General features: G+C 43.3%; 1 protein-coding gene across 1 annotated transcript in view; it reads right to left on the reverse strand.

Annotated features, from left to right (window-relative positions):
• Positions 1-26,385, reverse strand: part of NOSTRIN (nitric oxide synthase trafficking) — a 702,548-nt gene that overhangs the window by 192,205 nt on the left and 483,958 nt on the right. The window contains exon 9 of the mRNA XM_044075591.1: positions 22,968-23,066. Within this exon, the coding sequence (XP_043931526.1) occupies positions 22,968-23,066 (99 nt within the window). The remainder of the gene's footprint in view (positions 1-22,967; positions 23,067-26,385) is intronic.

The following is a 26,385-nucleotide window of genomic DNA, read 5'->3' on the forward strand; positions in this document are numbered from 1 at the left end:
AAGGGGGCACTGAATATTAAATGGCATTTTCTATTATATTATGCTATGTATGGAGTTATCCCTGCTACAAGGATTTCCTTGTACAGTCTAAATACTAGTATTGTGCTTAAATGGGAATTCAACATTGCAAAGAAGGCCTGCAAGTTATACAGGTGAGCCATTTTTAGGTAGAGAGCTAGCACATGGAAGCATGCAGAGGGTACTGCACTGAATGTCACCAAATGGGGAGCTGGGGGGTGAGGAGAAAGGTAAATACAACCCAAGGGTGATCCACAAATTTATTCTGTAACACACTTTGTTCTTCTGACGTCTCGGCCGTAGCCTTCAAGGAGGAATGATGAGAAAGTTTCCTCACTACTGCTAATCTGACAGCTTAGATAACTGCTTTATCTCTTGACACCTGAAACTTCTGCCAAGATAATTTCAGAATCTTCTTCTTTGGCAGCAATGCTCTCACAACAATGCTTATGTGGGCCTCATTTTAGTTGGAGGAATTCATTTATTTACTAAATACAAAAACGCATTAGGCACATCTTTTTCCTTTTGAATGTGTACTTGGAAGACTTCCTAGTTTAGCAGCTTGCTGAAAGTCATGTAGTAAGCCAATGGAGGTTGAGGAATCAAGCACACGACTAATCAATGAAGCTTATTAGTGTCTCATATACTTATTCACATGTGCTGAAATCCGACAGTCAATGGGCCATTAGATGAGGCAGAGTATAGTCAGATGGCATGAAGTCAGGTGAGGAAATATCTGTTAAACACATTTAAAGAAAATAACACAAAGTTCTGGAAAGAAATATAACAATGACAGGAGGGATGGGTGGTACAGAATACTTTGATGTTAAATGTTAATGAAAATTCCTGCAGGATCAAGAAAACAGAACCTAATCAGGGCACATAATCAAAGGAAATATCTCTGACTAGTGGAAAAGAGAGTTCAAAGTGGTTAGGCAAATATAAAGAGGGAGGGGATTTGAACATGATGTTGGTGGAGCCAGTGTTATGTTTATACTGGGATACTGTCTTACATTATATGTCAGGTAGGGGTGAGAAACACAAGAAGATGTCCATTCTGGAGACTGTGACACATTAATCATGACAAAAAATGTAGGAATAAAGACCAGATGATTATGCACACAGGGACAATGCTTTGGATGATGAAGTGATGAATGCGGTAAAATAAACAGCAGTACAGTTAGATAAGATCAGCAAGGAAGTATAGTACTTATAGGCCATTCCATAACCCCTATCACTGTGGTGTGAGAACATGTAAAATAAAGTCAGTTAGGGATTTTAATTAGTATATCAGTTATTACTGAAATTAGAAAAAATAGTTATTTTGAGTAGCTTAGAATGTAAATTGAAGAATTAAAGAATTTACACAGTGGAAAATATAAACTGAAATAACTGTTGAAAGCCAGACTGGTAAAATTCAGGCTACAGTAACAGTCCCTCCAAACTTAGCTGTGGTATAGAGGTCATTAGAGAGGGTCCACAGCGTACAAGTAGAAAAAACTAGGAAGGTTTGGAATCCAGATACACATACTTCCAGATGGGATAGAAGGACATTTTCACAGGTGTAAACATGCACATACTGGAAGACATTAAAAATGAAAATATGTTAATAATACACTGTTTTGCCATATTGTCAGAGACAAGTGGAATGTGCAGTGAAGAAGAGGATAGACAGATGAGAGGAAAAAGGGCATGACTGGGACATGGATGGGGAATATCTCAAGGTGAACTTAAGGAAAAAGTCACAAAAGTGGCGTAAGGAGGCATGGCTGTTATCATTGCAAATGGTATAATTCAAATTCAGATTGCTGATTTGCAGTGTATTATATATGGTGTTTTGTATATATGAGTATAACTGGCTAGTAAAGAGCAAGAACTAATGCAACTAATGGCAAAGAGACTGCAGATGATAGATTTAAGGTGTTCATTTATTTGTCAATGGATAAGAGGATTCAACAATGATTTTCAACTGTTGTCTGTTCTAATGACAAACGAGTAAAGTACACCAAATTGGTTTGTGGGACTCTGCACTGTTTTTATTTTCTGCAGAATATGCAATGCGTACTTACACTTTCCAGTCCTTTTTCTGGCTACCATGTCAGTGACGTATAATGCTGCACCCATTCCGCTGTCTGCTTAGCATACACTAACATCAATGGTCAACAGAAATCAAAAGATTATGGTGCTTGCAGTGAGTGTGAAAACCTAGACAGGGATACGACGTTCTAGTGATCTGTGGCACTGAAAATATTAAGACATTCTAATGTTGTATTATGAAGTGGAGACAACAAATCAGGATATATGCTTACTATAATCTTAACATAAAGCCAAAGGTATAATTCTGTTCAGAAGTGACTAGCTGTGCTGTTACTGTAATAGTAAATGACTTATTTTTTTACAAATGACATTTACTCTTTAACTTTTCACATCATGGTCTGTGTTCCCTTAAGTGACTGCTCACATTGTGTGCTTTTACAACAGTGTTGAGGAACAGCAACATCACAAAAACACAAAAGTAATTTGAAAAGTGATTGCAGATTAGACATCTAAAATAAGAGCTCCTTTTATTCCAGCCCACTAAAAAGAAGGGCAGAGACAGTCTCTTCCACTCCTATATAAACTGCTGTTCAACACAAGTTATTAGGTGTTACAGTGTTCTTCCTTGCCATTACAATATCTATTTTTGGACTTTAATGTTGCTACAATGGAATGTTGCTTTTTATTTTGCATCTTGTTTTGCAGCTCCAAAAAAATGACATTATATTAAATAAATTTAAATTAAATAAACAGATAATCAGGTTTATGACTACATAAAAGCAAGCACTCAGACACAGAGTGTTTTGCATCTGTTAAGAAGTAACATTACTAAATTTATTAGTTCCCTTTATGAGTACTTTGAAATAATTGTAAAGATAAAACCTACAAAAAATCAGCTATACAAAAGTAAGCATTATCTCTGCTATATATACTAGAACAGGCATAAATAGTTTTAAAGCATAAACTAAAATATCTCTTATTTCTTATTTCTTCAGTAGGGCATACAGTTTATCTAGTGTGCACCAAAAACCTGTATCTAATTGGTTTAGGAAATCAGAAGCACTGCCTGTTCATGCGATTGTCAGATATGGATTGCATCTCCATAACCCACCACCCTCACCAACCATGCATTATATCAGACCAAAGCAATGAGAAAACGTCTGTGTTGGTGGCACAGCAGGATAAAGCCCCAATTACAACCCTTCTTCATGGCACAGGCAAGGAGCAGGCCTGAGGGAGAGAGATGTACGACTCTGCTCCCATGACAGCACCTCAAATGGAGGAGAGCATGTACTTGTCAGAATGTAGGGAGCTGGTGAATGAAAGACATTCCCCCAGATTCTGCAAGCCTTGCATGGCGTGCAGGATCAGTGCAGGAGCTTTAACAGGCAATATGTCTAACATGCAATCCAGGAAAAGCTTGCAGGGGCATGCATGAGTGCTCCTGCACTAGTCCTGCATGACCTAAGCCCCTGTATGCAAATCACCCCATTTGCAGGAGAAATCCATTTCTGCAAAATCCAAAATGGAGCTGTGACAGCTCCGAATAAAGGCTGCATATCACTCAGGAAGCATGCCAATGGCCAGGTATAGGGCCATTGGCATTGCAAACAGCTTAAAAAATAAAAAAAAATCAACTTTTATTTTTTAGCCAATCTTGGCTGTTTAAGCATAGGGCAGTGGCACGCAAACGGGATTGGGGGGGGGGGCGGATAATAAAATAAACCTAAAATAAGCATTCTAACTAAAATCACTATTCTGCCATGAAAGTCAATGGCAGCCAGAAGACAACATGGCCAGTGAATTGTGGTTGCTAAGGGGGCAGGCTCAGTGTGAGACATGTAACTATGCATTAGCAGGCAATCCTATGCAAATGAGGGTAATGATAGTGAATCCCAGTTTTCCCCAGCATGCAAGTCAGGTCCCAACAGTGTAAGAGTAGGAATAGCCTGGTGCAAGCCTAGGAGTTAGCTGACATCATGGGGGTGTGTGTCAGGCATACTGTAAGTGGATTGGAGCTCTGTGGCTCGGGTTTGCTCCTAGCTTAGCAGAGCTAAGCAAGGGGACGTGTCTGAGGCTGCCTAGAACTCTTTACATTGCCTAAGCGGGTGTGCATGCCACACACCGGGTTTTAAAGGGAAAAAAAGTAAACTAGGAAATATCAGCTCTGTGCACATTTGAGCACCCTGTTTGCACGGCGCGCCCCCAGGCTTAAACAGGAAGGCAATGGATAGGGAAAACAGCAGTAGGAAGGTAATCTAGGAGAACTAGCAAAGCTGGCAGGTGAAATGTATCAGAATCAGCTAATTACACAGGCAGCAGACCAGCTCAGCCCAGAGTACTACTATGAACCATGCAAACACTTTTCCCTCTGTTTTTTCCCATACTCTACACAACCGGTGTATACAAGCGGGGAACTTTTAACAAACAAAACAACAAAATGACAGGGGCTGCAATACAACTTGTGGAAGAAGCTGAGGGTGGTGAGGATGTGAATGCTGTCAACCAACCCACAGTGAAGAGATGGAGGAGAGTGTACAGACCCACGGTAACCTACCAGGGGCTACATGAGCTGGAGCTAGTGGGGCACTATAGCGTGGACAGGGACCTCTTACAGCAAATTGTTGAGTTGTGCCGGCCACGCCTCACACACAGAACTAACAGAGGGGAACCCATCCCAGTGGATACCAAGGTATGTGTAGGCCTAAAAATACTAGATACAGGTGCCTTCCAAAGGCCAACTGCAGATATGATGAGGATCTCACAGGCATCAGCATCCAGGGTACTCCACCAGTTCCTGGATGCCATGTCAGCACATGCCAGTGAGCACTTATATTTCCCCAACACCTGTGAGGCATTGGCCAGCAATACGCAACTGTTCCACCAAATAGGAGAATACCCTGAGGTAGTGGGTGCTATAGACTGCAAGCACATATGCATCAAAGCACCACCCAGTGAGCAGGGCTTTCCCTCCATCAACTGCCAGGTCATGTGTGATGCCCAGGGTATAATAATGAATGTGTGTGCTGGCAGCCCTGGAAGCTATCACGATTCCCACATCTGGCATCTGACACAGCTGTACCACAGATTTGCCAATGGGGACATCCCTCATGGTCACCTAGTGGGGGATGCTGGATACGCACTGGAGCCTTGGCTGATGACACCCATCAGAAATGCACACACACCTGAACAAGAACTCCATAATGAGGCACACACACAGACCAGAATCTTAATAGAGCATGTGTTTGGGATGCTCAAGTCATGGTTCCAGTGCCTGGACACATCCAGTGGAGCCTTGCAGTACTCACCAGCTACATGTACCCAAATTGTATCGTATGTGCCATGCTACACAATATGATCCTGCAGAAACAGCTGCAGCAAGAACAGCATGGGGCAGGCCCACACAGCCCCCCACCAATGCCAAGGCCTGCACAGGCACAGAGTGACTCATAGGAGGAACAACCTGAGCCTGCCCCAGTAGGCAGAAGGATGTGTGCCCAGTATGCCCTGGTCTTGGCAAAGAGGCAATGCATAGCACATTCACTGACACAGGAGTGACCCGGGGAATAACACCTCACTCTGATTCTCACATACAGTAAAAGGGATGCCAAACATGATACTGTGTGCTAAACCATGTATAGGGAGTGTACTATGCGCATCTGACATAGGCAGCCCTGCAGCACCATCTTCAATACTGGAACACTCACAAGGTAAGTCAATCAACCCACCAATTGTCATATGGAGTAGAATGTGTTGTTACCCATATCTATGGTATGGATGTGAGCATGCAAGGGAATTGGGTGGCTGAATGGTATGCCAGCAGATAGTAGACACCCATAGTGGCACCATGACATCTGTAACAAATACTAGAGTCACCATAGTAGCCAGTACTACACAGGGTGACAAAATCCACAGTAGGAAATGTGCTAGGCCACATGTGTGTCCATATGACTCACACATGCCAGTCAGGGAGGTTCACATACCCAACAACAGTCTCAGCCAGCAGGACAGGTATAGACAAACACAAACAGAGGCTGTGCTATGGCCTCTGAATGATGCCTATGGGTAACCCCCCCAGGCCTACACAGGTCAGGCAGTGGGATGTTAGTTCAGAAGTGTAGGAAGTCTGACACTAATAGGTAGGTCACCCAAAGCTAAGACCTGTAGTACACTGATATGCTTCTAGTCACCATGATAGGTTAGAATACAGAATGAAATGGAGTACCTGACATACCAGTGCAGTCATAGCAAATGTGTACAAGTGCCATGTGTGCCCCCCCATCCTATGTAGACATGTATAAACAGTCAGGTGTGCCCCCCAGTCATGTGTAGAAATGTAGTAACAGTCAACTGTGCCACCCCAATCCTGTGTAGACATGTAATAACAGTCAGGTGTGCCCCCCCCACTCCCATGTAGACATGTGGAAACAGTCATGTGTGCCCCCTCCCCAAATCCAGCATAGTAATGTAGTAACAGTCAGGTGTGCCCCTCCAATCCTGCATAGAAATGCAGTAACAGGCAACTGTGCCCCCCCAATCCTGTGTAGAAATGTAGTAACAGTCAGGTGTGCCCCCCATTCCTGTGTAGAAATGTAGAAACAGTCAGGTGTCCCCCCCCACAATCCTATGTAGAAAGGTAGTAACAGTCAGGTGTGTCCCCCCCCACTCCTATGTAGACATGTAGAAACAGTCAGGTGTGCCCCTCCCGCACACCAGCAATAGAAATGTAGTAACAGTCAGGTATGCCCCCAATCCTGTGAAGAAATGTAGAAATAGGCAGGTGTGTCACCCCCAATCCTGTGTAGTAGTGTAGAAACAGTCAGGTCTGTCCCTCCACAATCCTATGTAGAAATGTAGGAATAGTCAGGTGTGCCCCTTCCCCCAACCCAGTGTAGAAATGTGGTAACAGTCAGGTGTGTCCCCCTCCCACAATCCTGTGTAGGAATGTAGAAACAGTCAGGTGTGCTCCCCCCAACCCTACTTAGAAATGTAGTAACAGTCCGGTGTGCCCCCCCAAACCTATTTTGACATGTAGTAATGGTCACGTGTGCCCCCACCCAATCACGATGTACACATGTTGAAACAGTCAGGTGTGCCCCCCCCCACAACCCTATGTAGAAATGTAGTAACATGTATGTGTAGGTATAATACCAGTGGAGCACAGATGCACAGAGGTGGCCAAGGTAGCAGGATAGGTTGTAGCATCTGCACAATATGCAGGTATGTGTGTGTTAGGTCGGTGTGTGTTTCCTATTGTGTGAGAGTGGTCAGTATGTATGCATGTTTATGTAAGACCTGGTGGCCATTGCCCACTACTGCTGATGACAGAGACTATTTCTCACAACAGCAGTGCCAAACACAATACCCACCAGTATAATACAAGATAGCAGTAAGCCATCGTAAATGTATGGTGGCAACGTGTCACCATCTGAAAAACTGACATGGCATGGCTGTTGGGCTAGATATGCAAGCAGTACACAGGAGAAAGTACCCCACACATACAGTATATATTGTGTCACTGTGAAATGGACACACCCTTGGAATAGTACATACAGGTATGCATCACATTACCTAGTCCTGTAGTAGGAAATACCGGTGTTGTCTGCCCAAACACTCGCAGATCACAATGGAGGTAGGACTGATGTATTGGAAACCAGCTGATGTACCTGCACATGCAAGCATAACTGGAATGCCCAATGCATATCTGTGTGTCAGATGCAAGTAGTGTCCATAGCACACATGCACCCAGCTCATGCAAACACCACCCACAGGTACCTCTCTGGTTGTACCCCTGCTGTGGGGAATGGGTACAATATGACCCCACCTGTATATGGCAATAGCAATAGAATGCAGCATACAGTGCAGGTGTGTCGTTAGCAGTAGGTAGCAACCTGCCAGCATCCACACCACCTGATCAAGACTGATATAACGTATTGGCATGACCACCTAGCACAACTACCCTGTCACCCCAGGGGAATTTACTGTATGGCGGTCTGAGACTGTAAGACTGACAGAATGCAACGGCCTGCCACATCTGGCCCACATCAACACCTAATGGCCCACAGGCCTCTGCCAAGGGCCTGTGTCTCACACAAACTGCCAATTCATGTTAATTCATGGACACCCAAATAACAACACAACACACTCCACAGAAGCCAAATGCAAGGCCATGTGGATAAACCACAGTAACATGTCCACCATGTCTCACTGCATGAACTGTGGACCAACACCAAACACAGCTGTGATGGGGTGATAAGCATAGGGAAAGTATCAGAGAATGTATGCATAATGTAAGGAAGAGGATAGAATAATGGGGGTGGGGGTGGGAGCATGGGCAGCATGGAATGTGCAAGGTCCGACACAAAGCTGTGTGCACACACTATCCCTGGCTGTAAACACATAAATGGGTGGCTACATACCTGCCTGAACAGCACAATAGGGGTAATGTCCTTACTCATGGCCCCTGCCTCTGGGTAACCTGTGTGAATATGTACAGCTGTGAGGTATTGCCATAACAATATAAGGCCATACTGACATGTTGATGGATGTACAAGTATGTGGTCCTCTGCCAGGACTGTACCAAGGTGCTGAACCTGATACACAGACCCAGCAGAAAGTGTCTGCAGCTCCCTCTCCAGAATGGCATAACTTACCATGAATATGTAGGTGTCTGCCCACAATACCACACACAGCTGCAGTCACCCTTGTCCCCCATGACATCACTGTGAGCAGGAATGTCCACCTGACAGTACATGAGGACAGAAAACATTGCAGTGTATAACAGTACACATGTCTGAATATCTCTGCTAACAGCAGTACCATGTAGCTGAAGCAGCACAGACACAATCATCTACAATACACACTTTCCCCTGCACACTTTGTCCCCATATTGCCAAGTGATCGATGGATACCCTGCAGAAACGGTTTGCTACCTGTAGGTGTACAACACAAAGGTCTGCACTGCCTGGAATCAATCCACACATGCAAAACAGAAGGCCATACTGGGCATGCTCACACACAGAGAAATTAAGGCAATGTCAGACAACAGCATACTGAAAGGTAATACTGGGCATGCTCACACACTTAAACAAATGAAACCCGTGTCTGCAAACAATGGACCAGACATATCTGGAAGTTGCAGATGTTAGTGCAGACACTCCTCGGTATGCACCACTCATGCTTTGCACATACAGTGGATAGGAATACAGACATATATCCAAGGACAAAACACTATAATAAGCCAAAAGTAGACGTATATAGATGTGTGGAAGAGAGTGACTGTGACAAGGAGCCATCTATTATGAGGCCTGTCCCACTCAGCACACAGCCAAATGACTACAACCACATGAGGTTCAGATGTCACTCACTGTAGATACTAGCCACCGGTATCTGTCAGCATTACAGACTATGTGGTTCAGGTGCTAGCTGTGCAACATGACTATACAGGGAAGTAGTCATCTCACAGCTGTATACCAGTAGCTGTGGAATATAACCCTGCATGTGCCTGCATGTGGTGTGTCAACCTCTAGATGAATGAGTTATGGCCCATGCACACACACTGCCCTCCCCATAGCCCTACTATGACAAGGCTGCTGAGGTCATCCACTTTGAAATACACCTTTGGGAATGTTGTAGCCCAGTAATCTCTGTGGTGTGTCCTGTAACTGCATACTTCTGTAGTGTGAGAAACTAGTTAGGTAGCCGTTCTAATCCCAGACATGGCAAGTGTGTGTGTGTGTGTGTGACTGTCTGTCTTTGGCTGTGTAGAGAGCAAAGCTTTTTAGGATAGTCACACTCACTACAATTCAAATGCCCTACTTTGGCAAGGCTGCTGATGTTATTCACCTTGAAATACACCTTTGGGAAAGGTGTAGCCCAGTACTGCTGTAGTGTGATAAGCTAGTTAGGTAGGAGTTCTAATCTCAGACATGGCAAGTTTGTGTGTGTGTGTGTGTGTGTGTGTGTGTGTGTGTGTGTGTGTGTGTGTGTGTCTGTGTAGAGAGCAATGCTTTTTAGGCTAGTCACACTTACTACAATTCAAATGCCCTACTTTAGCAAGGCTGCTGATGTCATCCACTGTGAAATACACCTTTTGGAAAGCTGCAGCCCAGTAATCTCTGTGGCATGTCCTATAACTGTGTACTGCTGTAGTGTGATAAACTAGTTAGGTAGGTGTTCTAATCCCAGACATGGCAACTATGTGTGTGTGTGTGTGTGTGTGCGCGTGTGTGTGCGTGTGTGTGTGTGTGTGTGTGTGTGTGTGTGTGTGTGTGTGTGTGTGTGTGTGTGTAGAGAGCAATCCTCTTTAGGTTAGTTACACTCCCTACAATTGAAATGCCCTACTTTGGCAAGGCTGCTGATGTCATCCACCTTGAAATACACCTTTGGGAAAGGTGTAACCCAGTAATCTCCATGGAGCGTCCTATAACTGTGTACTGCTGTAGTGTGATAAACTAGTTAGGTAGGTGTTCTAATCTCAGACATGGCAACTGTATGTGTGTGTCTATGTCTGTGTAGAGAGCAATGCTTTTTAGGCTAGTCACATTCAGTACAATTCAAATGCCCTATTTTGGCAATCCTGCGGATGTCATTCACTGTGGAATACACCCTTGGGGAAGGGACACTCTAGCAATCCCCATGGTGCGTCCTATAGCAGCATTATGTTGTAGTGGGATATAGACCTTTGGTAGAGGTTCTATTCCCACACATGGCAGCTGTCGATGTTTTGTTTGTGTCTATGTGTAGGGAGCAATGCATTTTAGGCTAGCCACACTCAGTACAATTCAAATGCCATACTTTGGCAATCCTGCTGATGTCATTCACTGTGAAATACACCTTTTGGGAATGGGCACTCCAGCAATCCCTGTGGTGCTTCCTATAACAGCATCATCATGTGGTGTGATATAGAAGTCTGGTAGGGGTTCTATTCCCACACATGACAGTTGTGGATGTTTTGTGTGCGTTTATGTCTGTGTAGCGAGCAATGCATTGCTAGTCACACTCAGTACAATTCGAATGCCCTATTTTGGCAATCCTGCTGATGTCATTCACTGTGAAATACACATTTAGGGAAGGAGTACTCCAGTAATCTCCATGGTATGTCCTATAACTGTGTACTGCTGGAGTGTAATATACTAGTTAGGTAGGTGTTCTAATCCCAGACATGACAGGTGTGTGTGTCTGTCTGTGTTTGTCGTTCATATCCTGTGTGGAGGTGGTTGTGAGTGTGCAACAACTTGACTCAATGTGGAGCGGGTTTTGCAAACTTCTTATATGGTGGCCCTAGTATATATCACAATGTCCACCATACAGGGATAACAGATGTGAAATAGCCAAAAGGCTGGGGTGCAAATCCATAACCCTACATGTGACATCAATGCCAGCTGAACTACGATGGCAACCCTTGTATTACCCAGGGAACACTCTCAACCCATGTCTCATGCTCACACACACTTGCCTAGGCAACACCCGCTATGTTGGTAGTACCCTGCATAATGCCCACTGATAGTAACCATGGTGTGATTGCAGTGGGCTACAGAGGGCATGGCACCCTGTCCATCAGTCCAATAGGCATGTACATGCTGACAGTGTACCTCCCCCCTGTTCCCCACTGGATACCTGCAACACCTGTGGTGCCAGCAAAAGTGACCCACAAAAGACATACATGCCTGAAACACAAGCTCTGCATGGACAGATGCCACTGACACCAGGGAATACCAGTATCATGCTATCAATGTAGGTGCAGGGTCAACCTGCTGTCCATTAACAGTTCCCACCACATGAGGCCAGGACTGGCACATCTGATGATAACAATCTGTGTACACAACATGGTCCAGATACCCCAGGTACAGTACCACATGTCACTGTACATGCATGTGGGAGGTGTGCACATCCCAGACACCATCCATGTCATGGACTAAGGAACACATACATGGCAAGCAATGCACAGCATTGGCCACATGCAATAGTCACCCAGGTGACTAGATGGTGAATACAATACCCACCTGTGTGGGCAAATCCTAACACTGCATCCCTGAGCCACAATGCAGACCATTGTCATGTGGCCTGATGCCAAGGTATACCCATCACCTAGCCTTGTATAGCCATCTGGCACCATCGACCACTACACACCCATGAAGCAATGCACCCATGCATGTCAGTACTGGCATCCGTGTCTGTGTGTGTGTGTGTTGTATGATGCGTATGACCACATTCACACTCACTACAACCCCCATTGGCATACTGAAGCATGCTGTCTGATGTCAGACACCTCCCCATACCCTTTGCCCATATAACCTCCGTATGACCCCTGTGATGCATGTGATACATGCACAGTACTGTGTTGTGGCAATTCCACTAGTGATGAGTTGTATTCCTGTCCCTGCCAAGTGTGTCAATATTTGTGCGTCCCTGTGAGAGTGTGGCTGTGTTAACACTGAAACCTGTTCATGCAGACAGGCATGTGTACTACACCTGCCGCGTAGCTACCATATCCCTGTTGCAGATGTCACTCACCATCACATATACGTTCTGAGGTCTCCTCAACATGTAACTGCATGGACATGTGATAGCACTACATAGTCATCAGGGGTTTGATACCCTGTACTGGTAGGTGTGTGACACAAGCATGCTTAAGTTTTACTCTCCCACCCCTCCCTGATTTTTCTTTGCCTATGTCTGCCTCTCTTACTCCCTCTCTGGTGGATGTGGAGACTTACACCTGCTTTGCTTAGGCAGCAGCATGTGTATTTTAAGTGATGCTCATGATCAGCTGATAGCCTCTGCATGAATTGCAGCCATTCTCTAGCTGATTGCATGTGGAACAGCTGTGGTAACATTCCCATAGCCAATTGCATGGAAACACACTCCAATATCTAGGAGCATCTTGTTGGTGTTGGGTCTTTCATTCACTGTGAGCAGGAACTTGGTCTGTTTGGCAAACAGCATCTCAGAGGGATTGGGGATTTACCTCTAACAACATACACTGTGGAAACAGGCCAACACACAGGAGGGGGATGTGCCTGACCTAACTACAGACTGTAAGTGCTGCTATACTGCATTTGGAGTAATGTTGGTTTAACAGGGTGTGTGTGGATATGGCTGTCTTACATGTTTTAATACCTGCCATGTCAGTGCTATGTTTATGAGGGAACCCCCATCTGTAGGGTCACCTGCAGAGTGGCAGTGTGTGGTGCCTTTTGTTTCATGTGTTACCCACAGAGCACCTATCTGTGAACTGCAGAAGGTAATATGAAGATTGCAGTCTATACATAGTGACAGTTGTGAGAGTTACTGACGTCATATCCCTCATAGGACATATGTAGCAACAAACCCTGTTACAACAGTAAATGTATGAGGTTATCACAACAACTTGTCAATATTGGCCCTGTGTATGTGCCTCCAACCACAACCCTGTCAACCTTTGTACATATGTCATGCAGTAAGAGGTGCATATATGCAGTACACTATAATTAGTGACATCATAGCTGATAACAAGCCAGTGAGATATCAGACTGCTACACATGCTATGTATAGTAGGGGTTATATTTGATGACATAACCTGAACATTCTGTGGTTGTGTGTACAGTACTGAGGTCTGTGTACTTATGGTGATTGTTGCCATGTGTGCATTGCTAATGTGTACCTTGGCCTGTGTACAGACTGTGGTAGATGTAATTGTTCTTGGTCCTGTTCTATTTGATGTTACATGCTGCTTCACTGTATGTTACCCTATCGGCTTACATGTTTGTAGGGCCATACACGCACATGTCCCATACCATAGATAGGCATCGGACCACACTGTGTAGTGGCACAGTATATATAGGGTTATTGTGTGAGTGGTACATATGAGGTTGGTGTCAAACAGATAGTCCATATACTGTAATATTACGCTAGCTTGCCATAGGGTCTATATTAGAACATCGAAGTTTCACAACTTTGAATGTTCTAATATCGACCCCAATTCAGTGAATGCTGACAACATCAAACATTCAGAACAGCAATTTTTTTTCCTAGGGAAAAAATTTGCTGTTCCGAAACACATAGACACAACACAAGCACATCAAACAAACAGCAATCCACACACATACACCTAAAATCTTACATCTAACCCTACACTAAACTGTACATACACTACTAACTATCCACTTACTTTAACCCAAACCCTAACCCTAAGGTCCTTCACTATCGCACACTCACCTCACCAGCGCCCTAACCCTAACTCACCTACCCCACCCTAACCCACACATCCACACAATTGCACACTTACCTGACCTGCACCCTAACCCTAACTCACCTAACCTGCCCTAACCCTCACGTCCACACAATTGCACACTTACCTGAACCCGACCCATAACATTCCACTACAGTGCTGAAAATAACAAAGCAACAGAAACGGACAACCAAATTATTTCCCTAGGAAAAAAATCGGTTTTCTGCAGCTTCGCTATTTTCAGCGTTCGCTGAATAGGGGTCGATATTAGAACATTCGAAGTTCTGAAACTTCAATGTTCTAATATAGACCCCTTACCATATGTGGCTGTGGCTGTGCTCACACTGTTTGTGGTTAAGCACTGTCACACAGGTGCATTTAACCCTGTGCTGTGGCCTGCTTGTAGAGCCTGCTATATATGCAGGTACATGTGCACTCCCCCATAGGAAATGTAGGTCAGTGTTGAGCCAGTCTGCCTGTACCCAGCACAGTGCTTTGTTACATGCCTAGCAGCTTAGTGTACTTACCCAGTGAGATGTGATGTCCAGATACTTGCCATTTGTACTGCTGCCAGGCCACCATAACAGTCATATATGTTAGACAGAGCAGTGGGATGCTGTACAGATGTTTGTCAATATCTAATGGATAGTATGTGGCCATGGCACCTCTGTACCAGCAGCTATTATGTGGCAGGACAGACAGGGGTGTGTGAATGCATAACCTATGGGGGCAAATGTATACCAGTAGTCATGTGTTATACCCATCTACATGGCTGTTAACATCCACATTGTCAGGATTGGTCCACATGTCTTGTACTAAGGGGTTATGTGTATACCTCTGGACTGTCCAGAGTGTGTCAGACTGTCCACATATATTGGCCAATATCTCTGCTGTTGTCCACAGGAGCATTACGTGCTAGCAAGGGTACTGTACTATGATGTTCTTAGGATTTCTGTCAGTAGCCAATGGCGCACATGTGAAAAGCAGATGTGATCTCCCATACACACCATGTCTGTGAAGACAATCCCTATTACAGTAGCAATAGTCTACAATATACCTGCTATACACACCTGACATCCCATTGCACTATGGAGTCGGGACTATAGGGGCTGAGGAAGGGCTACACTTCATGTTCAGGACATATGGTGTAAATATATGTATATATAATTATTCAGATATCTATACAGATATATACACATATACATATTGACATATATAGATGGATATGTATATGTACATATATATATATATATATATATATATATATATATATATACACACACACACATATAAACACCCAGATATATACCTATACAGAGCAATATATGTCTACACATATACAGATAGAGATACATATGCACATATACGTATGGATATCTACATATATATTGACAGAAGTAGGTATATCAGAATAGATATGTATGCACATATAGTTATAGATATCTACATATATATCAACATAACTAGGCATATCTGTACACATAGGATGTGCATACATATATAAATATATAGACATATATCTATATATACATATATGTATATCTATATATACATATATCTATATATACATATATATATATATATATATATATATATATATATATATATATATATATATATAAATATGTATATCTGTATCTGCATAGATGTTGATAGCTTTCACATTGTTCATTTCCTATGGGAGCCAGACTGTTATGCATGATATGTTACCGATACCAGCCTGACTTCATACAGGTGGGATGTAGCACTATTAACATCTTGTGCCCATGTCGTGTCAGGTCCTGGTTATGGGATCTGCAACACTTGGTAGTGTATTGCAGGGTGGATGTGTTTGGCTGTGGGGGGTATACTTATTCATATAAGATGGATATTGTTTGAGGCCTCTTAACCCCCATTAACAGTGCATGTGGACATACATGTTTTAGTTATTTTCCCATTGTTATCTACAGATGTATGCCTGTATATACCTATATAAATACATATCTGCTTACATAAATATAACTATGTCCGTATATACCTACATAGCTATATATATATATATCTGCTTACATATATATAACTTGCTGTATATATTTCGACAGATAGATGTAGACATATATATCTAGGCATTTGCACGTATATATGTTCATATATATTTATATATATATATATATATATATATATATATATATATATATATATATATATATATATTATACAGATATGTTGTATCTGTTTAGATATTAATATATTGACACACACATACAGCTACATATTGGAATATATTCTCTGTACTGTTGAATGACTTTGCTGGATGTTATGTTTGTGAATGCATGAGGGTTAGGTATATCTGACATGGCTTAGTGGTAAATCACTTTGTCTATGGTGTGCAGGGTCCTGGGTTTGAGCCTTGCAGAGGCTGTTTATTTTGTTGCTGAGCAGAACAAGGGCTGTTGGATACACAGTGATTAAGGCACTTTTGAGCAGTTGTAAGTGGGTTTGCATGGGTTTGCGCGCAGTTAAGCACTGCTAACATCCGATTACAGTTTCTTATACTCAGCTTCTAAATTGCTTAACCAGTGTAGGCATTGCTTACCTCCATGCAAACAGGCTTAAACCCGCTTACTGCTGCTTAAAAGTGCTTACTCCCGCTTACTCCCATGCTAATTTCTTTAAAAGAAAAGAAAAAGGGGTTGATAGGAAAGTGGTGAAAAAAGGGACACAAAGAGGGAAAAACAGTAGGATAACTAGCCAGGGATGTGCAGGAAGGGTGTAGGGAAGCTCCATAACTGCCCATTTCATCTACAGCAACAGCTATGCCTATACACTGAATTTGGAGGTAGATTTGGACACGCAAACCCCATGGAGGGGGTGAGGACAACAATAATAAGTTGTGATGCCAATTAGACCAGATTACATGTGTCCAGTGGACATGTGTGTGAAATGGACAGCTATGTATGGGGTGAGATTTTTTTGTGGGAACAGATTGCCCTTTTTTTTCAGGTGAGAGTGGGATGTTGGGGAGGGGTAGTAGGTATATTTGGGGAGGTAGGTTGGGTAGGATAACAGACAAGACAAAGATGCATACAGGGGTGGTATATGACACATGTGGGGGGTAAACACCTTGATGGGGAGGGGTGTTGGGAAATTAGAAGCCCACAAACCGCCTAGTGGAAACAGTGAGACTAAGGTCCTCACCCATGGGCAGTCACCACTGCACCTTCACAGCCCTGATGGTGGCTGTGCTGGGGGCTGATTCACAGAGCCAGACTGACGCTCTAGTTGCAACATGTGGCCCACGAGCTGGCATAGAAGATCACCAAGCTGCTGGTTGATCTCTCTACGCACCACGACCCCAACCTGCGGATGCGTGACAGGTGCCTGTCTGCACCTGCTCCCGGGGGGCAAGCCCCATCCCCGAGGCAGTTCTACCCCAAAGGTGGTACATGACAAATGGACAATGAGGTTCCGGGTTGGGCCCCAGACATGCTGGTGCCCGGTGCCACGGCCAGCTGAGGTGGGACAGGTGGGTCCGCTGAGACCGGCCTTCCCAAGCATGCTATAATGTTTAGATTTCATCATCATATGTGGGTTAGTAATAGTCAACACATTCCAGGGTTACGTATAACAGCATGCATAGATATTCCCATTAACCCAGACACCAGATATGGAACAGTTGCATAGCAAACAGAACACATGCATATATGGGACCACAATGGTAATAAGAACAGCATGCAGGTACATTGATGGCACCATGCCACCAATGTTGGAATAATTCAATATAGCACATGCAAGGGAACCATTTAAAATATTTATCAAAGAAATGAACATCATCAGAACATAGATGTCATTACATACCATTTGGGGTATGTATATTGATTATTGTTGGAGATATGGTGGGGGGAGAGAAAGATGTCAATTACCAACTAGTATATTTCTGTACTCCACATTACTTTCCTAGTCAGTGCTGTTATCTGTACCTTACAAGTCTTATGACAATACCCTATAGCCTTACTTTGGACAGTGATATTGCTGTCATCATCATTACACGTGCACTGGTTTTACCTGCAGTATACACCTCTTACCTGGTATACCTGTGGAGGGAATGTTTGTTAACACCAACTAACTGCTTCTACACATACTCCCAGATTCAGGGTTGATGTTGTGCACATAGCTATCCAATTCTTTCTGCACAGACTCTGGCCATGTGTTGACCACATGCTGGTGTGCCGGGACATAACTAGAATATTGCCCTCTTCCACTTTTAGTGACCTGACACACACATATACATGCTTTCCTACACAGTTATATTATGTAGCACAGTGTGGGTGACAGTGATCAGTGATACTTTATTATTCAGAGAAACTGCAACACTCACCATTCCCTACAATACCAGAGTGAACAGTACCGGTACAGGTTATAATGGTCTTTATTTCTCAGCACAGTGCTCGTATCCGATGTACCTGTGGGAGCAATGTTTGTTAGCACTACCTGACTGTTGCCACACAAACTTCCAAATTACACATTAGTATTATGCACATACATCTCACTCTGTTAATGTACACACTCTGGTCACAGCTTGACAATATGGGAGTGTAGATAGGACATACTTGAATTATTACTCTCCTAACAGTTTCGGGGGTTGCTATAGTGACAGGTTTGTTCTCATAGATGATTGACAATCGCTTGTATTCCCTGTTTGCTGGCTAAACATCTGGGATCATCCCACAGACTTACCAGGGGGACAGGCAGCAGATATGGGCCCATATACTGGACATTCTGGCCTCATCTGTACAGTTGTGGGGTATGATTCTGTATGCAGCCTACATCCACTCCCAGGATTCAGACCACACCTCTGTCTGCTACACCTTAAACACTGTCCATCACAGTTGTGTCTGCTATATAGATATTGCTGTATATCTCCTATCTGCCTTCTGTCATATTAATCCCTTGTGCTTTTGCATTCTGACCTTGTATTACAACACTCTTACACAGATCTCCTAGACAGTAATATTTTGTAGGACAGCGTGAGTGATGGTGATGTGTAATACCTCATTATTCAGGGCAGCTGCATCAGTCGCAATGCCATACAATATCAATGTAAACAGTACCTGTACAGGGTATCATTATTGTACTTCTGGGCACAGTGTTGGTATCTGGCAGACCTGTGGGAGAAATGTTTGTTAGCACTACCTGAATGTTCCCACACACAGTACCAGATTCCTCATTACTATTATGCACATACATCTCACTCTGTTACTGTACACACTCTGGCCACAGCTTGAAAAGTTGGGGTGTATATGGGACATACGTGGCTTATTAGTCTCAAAAGGTTTTGGGGAGTTGCTAGTGTGCCAGCTTTGTTCTCACAGATGTGTGTCAATCAGTTATATTTCCTGTTTGCTGCCTATATGTCTGGGGTCATCCCACTGATTTTCCAGGGGGACAGGTTGATAGGCAACAGATATGGGCCACTTTACTGGACATTCTGGACATATCTGTACAGTTGTGGGGTATGATTCTGTATGCAGACTACTACCACTGGCAGGATTCGAACCATGGCTGTGTGTGCTAAACAAAACAGCAGTTCACATCTGAGTTGCATGTGCTATTTGGGCTTTGTTGTCTGCATTGTCCCTGTTTTCTGTCTATGTGTCTCTCAGTTGTGCTAAATGGCCTCTGGGGATTACACCAGTCATATACAGACATTCCTACACATTCAATTTATGGTGCACGGTGTGGGTAACAGTGCTTAATACAACAGTACTATTACATGATTGCAAATCTACATTACCATATGATACGAGAGTATACACATGGAGTCCAACAGTTAGACCTTTATTGTCAGGCTGGTACGCTTTTATTTATAAAGATACTATATGAGACTCTTCCTGCCATATTCTCCAGTGTATGCAGTACATGCCTTGAACAATACAGGTTTTATACAGGCAATTGATTTACTACTACTTTTAGTTTTATTTCCTATGACAGTAAATGCATGAGTATTACTGACCTGCCTCATGTCGTAACCTCGCCAGGCGACTGATGTGTGCCTCCTGATTTGTGGCCCACTCCATTGCAGCTCTGGGGGACATAAGAGGAATATTTAACCATACCTATCCATGATATACCTGAGCTGGCAATTATTACACCCATAGTGGGGTGATACTTACACACAACTGGAACATCCCCTGCCGCTCTAGCCTCTTGTATCCACTGGTCCAAGAGGTCCCCCTTACACCACTTCAGGTCGGCATAGTGATGCCTGACCTGCTCACCAGTTCGGGGTATGCCAGTGGCACTGGTGAGGTCACAGGCGAGATGGTCCCAGGCCTCTGCCTTATATTGGAAGCCCTGGTACTGGCTCTGTAGCAGTCTCTGATCATGGTCTTTGACAAGGAGCCCTGCGATGACTCTGGACTCCTGGATGCACCAGTGCTGCACCCAAAAGCACACACCTTCTCCCCTTACTGCCATTGTGTCTGCAAGGGGAATCTTCAACCAGTTATGAGATGTATTCCCCCCTCTTGGGTTTAAGTAGGGCCAATTTCCTGCACTTTTCCGTGATTGGCCAGTTTTGAAAAGGCTAGGCTATGGGCAAACCTGCTTACCTAGGGTAGGCATTGTTTAAAGGGGTATAACACTGGGCACATTGAGTTATCTGGCATACACATTGCTTACACCTCCTAAGCTGGCCTGTGTAAATGCTTAGCATTGCTTACATTAGACTTGGCATTATAATTCCTTTTTCGCATTGACTTATTATTTATTACACCTTATATGTATGCCTGGTATCCATGATTCATGTGCATGTACACTGTATAGGGTCCTTGTGTTTTATTGGGGACTTCAACACTCTATTACAATTACACCTGACTTTTGGGCTTACTGCTTTACTCCAGTTCAAATTTTTATATTATGTAGTGGGTTAAGGCACATATGTCTGTGTACTGATTTCTTTCACAGGTTCAGTTTGGTTTTACTATAGTGAAGACTTGTTTGCTGATACCTCACTGTTCTGTACTTTTGTGATGGCTTGGTGGTTAACTACTCTGACTGTGGTGTATAGGGTCCTGGGTTTGAGACCTGCATGGCTGTTTATTTTGTTGATGGGCAGAACAAAGGCTGTTGGATACAGAGTGATTAAGGCACTTTTGAAACTTTTTAAGCAGGTTTGCATGGGTTTTCGTGAGGGTAAGCAATGCTAACCTCTGGTTACATATGCTTACACAGAGTTAGCTTTAGAATTGCTTAACCTGTGTGCGCATTGCTTACCCCCACACAAAAGGGCTTAAACCCACTTACTAGTGCTTAAATATGCTTACTACTGCTTATTGGTGCTTAAACTTACTGATGCTTTATTCATTATGACACTGACACCGCACATGTGCATTTACTGCAGTACTCCAGTTCATAAATATATGTTATTTAGTGGGTTATGCAACAAAAATATTGGTCATAATGTGCTTTGCCATGGAAAATGGAATGTGCTGTAGTGGGACTTGAACCGGGAATGCCTGCTCGATAGGCAAATGCTCTGCCCACTACACTACTGCTATGCTGCTTCATTTACATATATCTTCCTTGTTATCCTCTTCAGCCATTTAAGATGCATTAACTGTGGCTAAGCAATGGGCACACCCGCGCACCTACAGTTAGCTTTAATCGGATTAAAAAAAAAAAATACAGGCTTGTTAATTTTATTTGTGTTTGCTTGCTGTTGTACACCAGGGGGTATGTTGTTGGGGATATACAGTCACCGATGAGCAGTTGCGCTCATTTCTTGGGCCTTTCTGCTGTTCTTCATTGCGAGGCTCTGTATATTTTGAGAGCTCTGCTCTCAGACACGCCCCCTGCACTCTTACATGCTCCGTGTAGGGTTAGGAACTCAGGTAGTGCGCCTCATTAATATGCATGGCACACTGCTGTCCTGCTCCTAAATGGCCACCCCTGTGCAGGACTAAGCTAGACCTGCATGGAGGAATAGTAAATCCAGGGGACTGTTGTGTCTGCCAAAGCAAGTGACGATGACCATTATCACTGTGCGTGAGGGAGCATGTTTACATGGACAGATGGCATAGTTGCCTGGATGTCAGTCCCTGCACAACATAACATCTGATTGAGATGAGGCTTGATGGCGGGAAGACATGGATAAAAAAAAGCAATGAGATGGAAAACAGCCTCCATCTAACAGGAGAAAACATCTCAAATTTATCTGAACAATATAGTCAGTTACCCTGTCTTACTTTCCATTTTGCAGATACATCTTTAACTTATTATTACGCTGTAAGCAAATAATTTAACTTTTTAAGTTGTGCAGGAATTCATCTGCTGGTACATTACTAAGAAATTTCAAATAGGCAAGAGTTTCAATGTAAGCAAGTGAGATTGACAGTCTTAAACAGAGTAACTGCAGGGGACATACTTTATAAATGCGCCTTAATGTATGTATAATCTCTTGGCACACCACATATAACAGTCAAAAATCTTTATAAGTTAATAAGATTATCTGTCATTGAGCAGTCTTCCTTGTTATTTTGAAATGTACATGAATTTTCTGTTTAGAAAATCACCATTGAACAGTCAGACTTGGTATAACCATATTTTCATTTGTCAGTGTTACATTTTTATATAATATACTAAAAAGAGCAGAAGGGAAGAAGACGCACCTGGCAAGAAAGATTACAGGTTAAAAATTGTAATATTATTTAGAAGTACTTACTGAAATAAGTGTTTCTCCAAAGCTGGAAACATGTTGACTGTATTTATTCAGGATGTTACACAAAAGTTGTATTCTTTCCTTTTCCAGATCTTGAATACTCTGTGGAAATACATTTTCATACTGGCATTATATATTAAACTATACAGTTGTGGCAATATACTTGCAGGGTGATTATTAATTATTAGAACTTACACAAAGGAACTATAGATAAAAAAATGACTTTGCTTCAAGAATAACTGGGAATACTGGTGATTTGATAAGATACTAGCAAGCATAAAATTTGTAATGAAGTAATCCTGCTGTTCAAAAACACTTTTTGTGTTACATTGGCTAAATTTACATGAACTGAGGACATGTGCAAGGTGGAAGTCATACAGAGCATGACTGCAGAAAGCCTCAAAATGGGATGGCCTCCATAATATGCAAATCACAGTATAATGACAATGAAATGAGTAACATTATTAAAAGGAGGTTAATGGTAAATCCAAGTGAGGAAAAACACTATGGCACAGTGATTTAGAAATGTATACATTTTGCACAGTGAGACACTATTGAAAGAGACAGTGACCACAGTAAAATCCTGGAGTTACACAAGAAAGACCACAAAAATATGTATGAGGCAGCCCCCACAGTAGTTAATATGTATATTCAAGAGGCTGTTCTTGCTGTAGGAGTCATTCAAATGGACATCATTACCCTCATTACCACTGAGTCATCCATCTATGCTTAACATACCACGTCATCTGTGACACAGAAATAGTGGACTACTGCTATGTGGATAGAGGTACCATGCAGGAGATGGTCAAGATGAGCTTCTGTTATATGCAGGCCCAGGAGTCACATGGAGAACACATTCGTTTGGACACTAAGGTATGTCTGTCTTTCAGAATATCGGTTATATGGCCATTTTCATGACCAGCAGGGGACACAGTGGGTGCATTCCAGAAATCCACTTCAAGATTACTCTACCAGTTACTTGATGCCATACTACAGCATGTGGAGGAGCATATGTGGTTCTCATGGCCAACAGAGGAGAGAAGCAACACTGCGCAGGCATTTTATGACACAGCCCATTTCCTTGAGGTACAGTGAGCCATTGAGAACATCCATATTGTACTAAAAGCCCCACATGGAGAGCAGGACAATGATATATCAGCCATAATGGTTTCTACTCCATCAACTGTCAGGTGAGTTGTAATGCATAGGGTATAATATACAAGTGTCAGCATGCCACTCTGACAATGCCTATGACTCCCACTTGTGGCACACGTGAATTATACCAACAGTTTTTGTGGACAGATATCCCACAAGGCTATCTTACTGGCTATGCTGGAAATGCCCTGGACCCATGGCCAATGGCAACAATTAGGAATCCACATACTACAGCAGGGAATCTATAAAACACCACCATGTAACATACTCCAATTACTGTAAAACACATATTTAGACTGCTAAAGGCTCACTTCTGCAGTCTAGCTATCTCTGGTGGTGCATTTCAGTATGGTCCTTGGACATGCAATAAAATCTTTTGCAAACAGATACAGCAGAGGAGGACATTCTAGAGGAGGACATCTTGGAGTTAGCAGCAGAGGAGGGGCATGACAAGGAACTTATCATGGGGTCTGCTGCTTGGGATGACTATGCAAAGTAGATACAAGTATGGTACACTGTAGCACTGGCTAAGATGTAACGTCTGGTCCATAACTATGGATCAGCTAAGCACAACATATAACAGTAAATGATGCATGCAATATGACACCCAGACCATCAGGCCAGGAGATACTGGCTAAAAAAGAGTTGGAATATTGAAAACAGGGTGCAGCTGTCATCATATGCACAGATGAAGATGACTGCAGTGAAAAGTGCCAAAAATTGGCATTGTGTGTGCACAGGTGAGGGTGTGAGTTAATACTGTGTGGGACTAGTGAGCCATAGGGATGCTATCTCCAGCATGTTGTGGTAGTGGTCGAAAGTTCAGCTGTATGTTTGTGTGTGTGTTGTGTGTGTTTGTATGTGTGTATGTAAGTGTGTGAGTGTATGTTTGTGTGTGTGTGTGTTGTGTGTGTTTGTGTGTGTGTATGTAAGTGTGTGAGTGTGTGTGTGTGTGTGTGTGTGTGTGTGTGTGTGTGTGTGTGTGTGTGTGTGTGTGGGTGATGTGGTAGTTACTACTGACTGCTGTCCATCTGAGACATGTGAGCCAGACTCTTGGGGGGGTTGCATTTATGGTGTCCCATCCAATGAGCGTGTGAGTGTATGTGGGTGTGTGTGGGTGCATTTCCACCAGACACTACAGTGTTTTATTGGAGTCTTGTGGACAGTTCTAGAGCACCCATAGGAGATATATTTGTCTATTCTGCATGTTCCCAGAAATAGGGTTGCCCTCTCCTGGAAAAGTCATGGACATGAACCAGAGGATGGAGTGCTCTGTTAGCATGAATGGTGGGATGTGCTGCTGGTGATCTCAGCATGAAAACCCTGTCTTGTTCCCTGCAGGGCCCTCAACATTGAATAGTGGTGTGGGTGTTGTGGTTCTATGGGTCCTAGACCATGCCTTCCTTCTTGCATGGCAGGCCTCCTCAGTGGAGGTGGAGCTGGACTGGTCATGGAAAGAGTGGGAGTTGTGAAGGGCAGCTAAATTAGGGCAACTGCAGCATACAGACTCCTGTACCACTTGCCCATGATACTGTGCATCTGCCTCAGGCACTGCCACAGTTTATTACAAAGACCACTTACTGCTCCAACCAGCTTAGCTATGGCTACCTGTATAATGACCCCCCCACATTAATTATGTATTGGATATAGAGACACTCAGCTCAGGAGAAGAGTACCCATGTGGTGCTCAACCACCAGTCTTCCAACTCTTAATGCTCCCCCCATACTCAATGGAGCTAGTGTCAACCAATGCTGACTGCTGTTAAAGATGAGGCCACTCTCTGGGCTAGTGTGTTGGCCTCATCCTGTCCTTGGACAACATCCTTGATCTGAAGGATGTTTTTTACAGGCAAAGGAGGTGTCTATGGAAGGGGATGGGAATGTGGCTTTCTCATTACCTGGGTCTACCACTGACAATGTGACGCCTAGCTGTGCCAGGGTTTGGCGGCTATCATCATCCGGTCCAGACACTTCCTTGAAATTGGTCTGCCTATATTCACAGTAGAGCAACCTGATAACACAACTCCATACCTCTTAGAATAGTACTGTGCTAGGGTCTAATGGACAAGAATCAGAAACAAAGCCAAAAATAATGGAGGGGGGCAAAACCCAAAATCATGCACAGATTTCAGATATTGCTCAATGATTCTCAATGATTTGCCATAAAACCACAAATGTTATGAGGAACAGACCAAAATATGAGGCAAAAAGCTTGACATTCTGCAAAATTTGAAATAGTTTGGAGGTATGCACAGCATTTGTGAAA

Source organism: Protopterus annectens, chromosome 6.part1 (genome assembly GCF_019279795.1).
Source record: "Protopterus annectens isolate FY-2018-M chromosome 6.part1, PAN1.0, whole genome shotgun sequence".
In the NCBI taxonomy this organism is placed as follows: domain Eukaryota; kingdom Metazoa; phylum Chordata; order Ceratodontiformes; family Protopteridae; genus Protopterus; species Protopterus annectens.